General features: G+C 37.5%; 1 protein-coding gene and 1 long non-coding RNA gene across 2 annotated transcripts; one reads left to right on the top strand and one right to left on the bottom strand.

The window, feature by feature from the left end:
- The first annotated feature begins 2285 nt into the window (after positions 1 to 2285).
- LOC145212888 (uncharacterized) lies at positions 2286 to 4418 on the top strand. Its single transcript, XM_080081135.1, has 4 exons — positions 2286 to 2386; positions 3315 to 3401; positions 3777 to 3928; positions 4323 to 4418. Exons 1-4 carry the CDS (start codon positions 2286 to 2288, stop codon positions 4400 to 4402), a joined length of 420 nt encoding a protein of 139 aa, XP_079937261.1. The 3' UTR covers positions 4403 to 4418.
- Positions 4419 to 5811: 1393 nt separating this feature from the next.
- Positions 5812 to 6886, bottom strand: LOC145215297 (uncharacterized). The gene is made up of 4 exons (XR_013857248.1): positions 6785 to 6886; positions 6472 to 6555; positions 6185 to 6315; positions 5812 to 5941 (listed from the first exon to the last, which is right to left on the bottom strand). It is a non-coding gene; the product is annotated as an uncharacterized LOC145215297 (long non-coding RNA).
- Between the last annotated feature and the right edge of the window lie 870 nt (positions 6887 to 7756).

Here is a 7756-nt window from a genome sequence, read left to right as displayed (position 1 = left end):
GCTGAATTACTTTCAGTTGCCCAAGCTTTGGAAGAGATGGATAAGATTTTTGATGTAAGTCAGAAAAAGTAAACATGTCAGTGTGGGACAACGAAACAGGACGCACTTGCTTGGCAGAATTGTGAACCAAACATTCAAAGTCATTCCAATCATGTAAATCCATTTTTTTCATCTTTGCACCAATAAGGCCATGAACAGAGTCAGGTCGCATGAAAGTATGACCTTTCTCAAGATACTTGATTTCCACCATGTCTGGTCCACCTTCTTTATTGACAGCTAACCACATGGCACTTATTAAAGTCCAATTCTTGTTTTGAGCACAGCAGTTGTCAGACCAAAATGTAAATGAGGTAAAACTAGACAGAAGACAAGTTATCTTGTAAAAGGCTGATGCCACATCTGATGCACAGCGTTCTGTTACAGCTTCATGCCACAGTATACAGATATCATTATGGCCTTTTAAATCGCAGAAAGTTTCATTGAATACTGTTAATCTACTGACAAAAAATTGTGATTTAAGGCTCATTTTAGGTAACATAATAATTTTTTGCATGTCAGCAGCCATAACAATGTGTCCGGCTGATGACGGGTTGTCTCTATCATTTGAGTAGTGATCTCTAGCAAGTTTAGCATTTTCCAGATGTTGTTTAGCAGAGGTACACAAGTCACACTGGGTCTCATCAATATTTGTTTCATGCACATGTGCATCATAAAAACTACATGTGTCACATTCATCCTGAGATGGTCGACTAAATCCAATGTTTAGCGAATGAAAGATCTTTTGGTAAACAGAATACGATACATGGGATGTGTCAGGACAAGCGAGATACTCTTTCCACATGTACCTAATGGAAAGTTGTGGATCTAAATACTTTCTGTTTGGAGCATGATTTATGTTGTAGTGTGAAACCTGGGGGTTGAAGGAGTATATATGTCGCTTAATTTTATCTTCTTCACTTTTGTCACTTTTACTAAATTTCCCTCTCTTTTCTTCAGGAGAAGATAATGGGTCGGATCTGCACCATTTAGTATATTCAGTTGTAAAGCCATCAGTTTTCATCCCCAAGGTTGCCATGTAAAACACTTTGCATACTGTGAGCTTAGCACCAGAGCAACCAGGCAGTTGATACAACAAATTGCAGGATTTCTTTGCTTCGCCCTTTCGCTTTCGCCTAATTGCAGTTTTATGAATAGTACCCTTCATGAATTCCCTTCTTCCTGCAAAGTCCCGCGACCAAAATTCCTGTCGAATCGCCTCCCTTCTGACATCATCAAATAGAGTGGAACACTTTTTTGCACAAGAACCTTTGCAAGGTGAAAGTAACTTATATTTCCTAATGTTAAATTGTGAACGTTCATGTTGTGAACGGCGACGCTTGGGAACACAAGTGTTTTCATCTCCTGGAACATTGTCACATTCACCTAAAAACACACACAATTTATCGACTTTGCATTTATGTTTAGACACAAGAACTTATCACATGATATTAAAAACATTGGAATAGATTTAGATAAGCAAACTTAAATAATTATCTTTATCTGGTAATAAACATTTATCTGTAAAAAATCATCATTAACTTTTAACAAAATAAATTTAACATTGTGCAAATTGCAAGGAAGAAAATACCTGTAATAGGTTGAGCATGTGAATTTTCAAGCCAAGATGAAATTCTAATATCTGGACTTTCTGTGGTTAAACTATCTAAATCTTGGTCTAGTGGCACAGTTCCACCTGACCAAGAACTTTCGTCTTGGAGCTGACATAATTCTGAATCACTTTCAGTTGATGAGTTTGAATGATGCTCAACAGCTATGTCAGATAAGACTGCAAATGACAAACATTACTCACGTTATGATTTATACCTGAAGTTTTAATTCTAACACAAAAACTAGTATCATAATTTTATAAGAGTTTAAAACTGGAGCCAAATTATTGTGTTGTTGTTTTTTCTAAATGATGATGCTAAAATTGACATGTTCTACCATCATGAACTATAACATTTCTAACTGTTTTATAATCTTGGACATTGGCAACGTGTTTCTAAACTCAACTAAATTGCTATCCTAATGTCTTTAGAAGTCTAACCTGGCAAACAAGTATCTTTTTCAAAATTCCTGGAAACTGGAGCTTCTTCCTTCTTTGTTTTTTTCTTTGAAAGGGCCAAGATTAGTTTTCCACGTGTGGTAGCCATACCAAACAAACACTGAATCTGGATGGTATAATTACAGCTAAACAAACTAACTATCTACCGTTTTTACTTAACAGCAACCAAAACTAAAACAGAATGCCACCAGCTGAGTACACCACGCGACAACACGAGGCTGTGAGAAAAAAATTGTCACGTGACGAACTCGACCGTCATGATTGGTCAAACACCAACACTAGGTTTTTCCAAATACGTTTAGCGTTGTGTTTCACTTACTAGGTTTTTTTAACTGTAAATATGTCGATAACTAGACATCTTTCAAAATCCAAATTTTAACACAGAAAACTAACCAACATGCGGTACACATTCCACTAAAAAAACGCATTTTGAAAAATATGTCGCTTACTAGGTTTTACCAAACGACGGCAGTGTAATACAGTTTTATTGCTAAACGTTTTATTTTTTTACCGAGCGAAATAAACTCAATTCAACTCAACATTTTTTGAAGGCCGGTACGTGATAAATTTTAAATTGTCCTCAGTGCAAAAATGGTTAGCGACCCAAAAATGGCAAACTATGATTAGTTACAAAAATGGCAAACTACATCCGACTTAAATTATTATTATTTTGCGATCCAGGTGATCAAAATCGGATGTGACTGATTCAGTGGTATTATATAGGCCTATCAACGATGATGGCGTCTGCATTTCCCGAAGGTTACCAAACCAACCATCAGGCGTTTTATGTTTATTAGTGCCAATACATTCAACACTAGATTTTTCAACTCTGATGGAACTGATACGTTGAATGGCCGGTTTTGCGGGAAACCAGCTGTTCTTCGACAAACAAAATTCGATATACCAAAAGGGGCCCGTCAATCCATAACTTCAGGATGGGAACCGGTTATTGTCTGTTACCCATATGATTGGGCATATAAATACAGACAGACTTGCTGTCATATCACCCATTGCTTTATTTGCAATCTACTGGGTAAGTTAAGGACTTGGTGGATTGAATTTATTTCGCGTGTTTGGTGTGTGAGATTTTCGCTTTAATAAACGTAACTTACTGTAATGTGGAATAACTTAGAACGCATTTTGGTCCGATGAATTTTAGAACGCATACGCTTATGATGTGTAAGTTTGATGTGTGTTTTTTTAATTTTAGATTACAAGCAAGAAAGATGAAAAGTGCTGTGCTGTTGTTGCTTCTTCTGGCAATTTGCCTTTTGTTCACCGAAAGCGAAGCCGGAGTGTAAGTCTCGTTTTTTCTCGTAGTTTGAAACATTTATTCCATTTCAAGATGTTTGGTGGAGGTAGCTCAGAGTTGCAAGTGGGCCGGACTTTTCGGGTCGGGTTCGTGCTTCAATATGAAAACGGGCTTGGTTTGGGCTAAGATTTAAAAAAATCGTGTGGGCTTTTAAAAATATATTTCTGGTTTGGAACGGATATTGAGTTTGTACTTTCGGGTTTAGCAACCGATGTTAAGCCTACTTGAAACAAATCTAAAGTGATTACGGTTTATATAAGCCATGTTCCAAAAACCTGTACATACTGTTTATTATATCTTTATCAATTTTACCTTTTGGGTGATTGTATTTCAGCTCGGTAAAATGCTCTTTTGTCACAGGTTTCGCAGGCGCCGTTACTACGCCCGACGTCGCCGATACTACCATCGACGCCGACATTATTATGCCAGACGTCGTCACTATTACTACGGCGACTCGGCTCCCGCAGAAGATGAAAACAACGAAGAGGGAAGTGAGGGCCAAGAAGAAATGGGTAAGAGTTAAGTGTTTTTGTCATGTTTAAGATAGGTAACGTTTAATGGGCATTTCAAACCCGTTGGTTTCAGTTGTTAATTGAATTTAAACGCGGTTTAACACACATGAACTTGTTTTATTTACATTTACCACTTTGAAACGAGTCACAAGTTTTTGAACAACATTTATAATATTAACTTGTAAATAAGTTTTGGCACTAGCAAATTGACTCGGCAAAATGTCTGAAACAGGCCTGGTGAAGTATAATTTGCATGCAAGTGTACCTGGTCTGTTTTAACGCTTCAGGGCCGATACAAGTAACAATATATTGTATTAAATTGTATTAATTGTATTGTCGTATTAAATGCAGTTATATAAGATTTAATATTTTGACTTGTTTTCCTCTAAACCAGACATGAACGAACCTGACATGGAAATTCAAATGATGCAGGATTTCAACCGTGACATGGATGAACCCAACCATGACGAGTAGACATTCGTTGTTTGTGGCGCGGATTCGAAAAATAAATTCTTCTTTATGCATTTAAAGTTTCGTTTACTTGTATTGCAAAATTTTGAAAACAAGCAGTTATTTAATCGGGGTCGTAAGTCGGGACGCGCTTTTCGGGTCAGGTTTTGGGCTTGTAATTCCAAATCCAACGGATATATGTCTAATGAAAGAATTGTGGCGTGGCAGAAAAATCGTCCTTATTTATTTACCCATGTCATATGGCGAAGCAGACAATAGCCGACAAATGACTTCAGAATGCAATCAAGCTATCGTTCTTGGCGTGACACGAGGAAAAATGCGTCAAGACTTTTTCGCCAATAGGCAATGCACGCTTTTGGGAACTGTCGCATCAAAGGTGTTGTTTTAATTGTCAGAGTCGGTATTTTGAGTGGCGTATCCCTAGCATCGGACGCCTATACTTATCTTACACAATTATGAAAAATCAAATGTTATAGACCAGTGGTTTTCAAACTGTGGTACGCCGGAGATTTAATGTGCAACGCGATTAGCTATCTGACATATACTTGATCAGTTCAGGTTTGGGCAAACTCAAGCTTTGCACATTCTTTTCGTATTGCTAACCTTGCTGGTTTAGCCCTATAGCCCATGGTCTATCCATCCAAACAGGTTCATGTTGAAGCCGCGATAGAATACGTCGTCAGAAGCGATCAGTATAAAATTGAAAACCACAGTTTCAGACCAAATAAACTTGTGAAATATCCTATAGTGATTCTTATTTGTTTTTACTCTCGCGCAACTATGGGGTTTTGAGTATGGTTCGTGTACCTTCTAGATTCAGAAAATATATCCGGAAACATCTTATATCGAGAATATAGGCTACATACAACAGTAGGAGTGATTATCGCACAAGTGTGCCTTGCATCACCTAAAAACATATGTACATATTTTGATTATGACTTGACTCGTTTATTTTAACATTTTAAGCACCTGAGATATGTTATATAGTGTACCATTTAGGTAACCACAATTAACTGGATAAAAAAACATTTTTCAACAAATGTGACAACAGTTCATTTTATTCCAACCTTGCTTGTAACTCCATGCAAGACATGAAAGGAGGCGTTACGTTTTTTTGCTTTGTTTTGTGATTTAAGGACGGTATGACAAGTTTAGAAACGACTTGTGTAACGCAATTTTGTTTTTAAAAATCAAGGAAGTCTATTAAAAAAAAAATATTTTCCAAAATTTCTGTCAAAGGTGTTTCGATCGATGTTTTTTAACCTTTTTTTCTCACGCGTTATCCCCTCAAATACACAAGTCGGTGATATACAAATCACACCGTTAAAGTGACTTAAAAGCCTCCCGTAATAATGAAATCACTCAGACTGTTTCAAGACGTTTAGAGAAGTCAAAATAAACGAAACAACAAATGCACCAACAAGAATTTATTTTTCAAATCGGCATAATCAACAATATGAGTTTACTCTTCAGTATTTGGTTCATTCAAGTCACGCATGAAATCCTGGGTCATCTGGTCATTCATGTCTGGTGCGTTCATGTCTGTATGTGAGAGAAGAAAGGGTCGTTAAAATACACATTCATGTACAAAGCGCATGGATCATTTAAGTTTAAACGATTAACTACTATAACCCAAACTGTAATTAAAGTAGACATGTAAACGTTGGCCTATGTAAGGGCTCTATGACGCATGGCCTCAAATTACGCGTTGATTATGCAACTTGCATGTAAGATATCAGAGTCGAATCCTTTAAAGATCATTACAGTATAAGACGCTTGTCTAACCTCCCTCTCCTTCGCCTTCATTTCCTTCTTCATTGTTCTCTTCCTCGGGTTCAGCAGAATCGCCGTAGTAATATCGGCGACGTCTGTAGTAGTATCGGCGTCGCGAATAATATCGGCGGCGCCTGCGGCGCCTGTGACAAATTGAGATTATTGCGGGCTTGCTTATTTTTTGCCTGACACCCAATTAGTTCATACAAAGTGCAATCAGTTGCTACAACGAAATGTAAAATTAACAAAGGTTTTAACACATCTGAGCCTGGAATACCACAATATGAACAAAAACTTACCAAGCTTCGGTATCAGTGACCAAAAGGCAAATTGCCAGAAGAAGCAGCAACAGCACTGAACTCTTCATCTTTCTTGCTTGCAATCTAAATATATATATAATAAAAATAAGGCATTGCATAAAGCAAAACACCACACGCCAGGATAAAAGCACATACACATTGGGGTTTGTTAACACATTGAAAACAGAACATACCCACCCCATCACGTTTTTTAACTTACTGTTTACGATTCTCAAATAGAAAACATTTAACCACACTTTAAGTAACGTAAGCTTGGTACGGCAAAATACCAGAAACCAAGTTACTGACTCACCCAGTAGCTTGCAATGAAAGCAATGTGCCATGGCAGAAAATTGATCCTTATTTATTTCACCAAGTCATATGGCGAAGCAGACAATAGGCGACAAATGCCTTCAGAACGCAATCAAACTATCGTTCTTGGCATGACATGAGGAAAAATCCGTCAAGCGTTTTTCGCCAATAAGCAGTGCGCGCTTTTGGGATCTGTCGCATCAAAGTTGTTGTTTTAATTATCAGATTTGGGATTTTGAGTGGCGTATCCCAAGCTAGCATCCGACGCCTTATCTCACACAATTATGAAATATCAAATATTCTATGCTGGAAAACAGCTGGATCAAACTTATTGTCACTTAACAGTTCAAAATAAACCCGGATTTACCAAGAAAGAGAGCGCCTTGAAAAGAGCATCTATATTTTCTGCAAGAAGATATAAGATACAAACTTGCATCGTCTTAATGTGAATATTTAAAACCGTGATCTGTGAACCAAAGCATCTATACTTTTTTGAACAAAGACTTTAAACAAACATGGTAGCGTTATAAAGCTCATGAAGATTATAGATGCCATGCATTGTGTTTTATGATACATTAGCTGTTGCCCTTTTTTCGCGCACTTGGACTTACATTCAGTATAGTAATTTTGAACCTTTTCTGCATGCGCCAATATTCAAATTTTTTTGCAAAAAATTCTTTGCACCAGACAGTGCACACTGTTTCGACCTATAAGGTATCATCAGTGCAGCTGGTGACGAGAGATCGGCCGCATTGGCTAGTGTAGCCGTTCAACGAGTGTTTTTACATTCTTTGCACCAAATGTAGAACATACATTAAGGTTAACGTTCACAAAACAATTTCTGCGCTTTTTTGACTTGTTTTCAACCAAGAACGTTCCCGGGGACAAATCACGATCAAGGCTTTTTTGTACATGAGTGAGGCGGGCCGGACGATTCAGCCACGCTCATGACCACATGAAAAATGTACTAACA

This window comes from Phallusia mammillata, chromosome 2 (assembly GCF_965637545.1).
Source record: "Phallusia mammillata chromosome 2, kaPhaMamm4.hap1.1, whole genome shotgun sequence".
Taxonomy (NCBI): Eukaryota; Metazoa; Chordata; class Ascidiacea; order Phlebobranchia; family Ascidiidae; genus Phallusia; species Phallusia mammillata.
This window is presented reverse-complemented; position numbering and strand designations above follow the sequence as displayed.

What these genes read in the sequence shown, in the direction of transcription:
- LOC145212888 (XM_080081135.1), top strand. Translation starts at nt 2,286, where the DNA reads ATGCCACCAGCTGAGTACACCACGCGACAACACGAGGCTGTGAGAAAA. An exon ending in TGGTCAAACACCAACACTAG is followed by an intron (nt 2,387 to 3,314) that starts GTTTTTCCAAAT and finishes TTTTAATTTTAG; the next exon opens with ATTACAAGCAAGAAAGATGA. An exon ending in ACCGAAAGCGAAGCCGGAGT is followed by an intron (nt 3,402 to 3,776) that starts GTAAGTCTCGTT and finishes CTTTTGTCACAG; the next exon opens with GTTTCGCAGGCGCCGTTACT.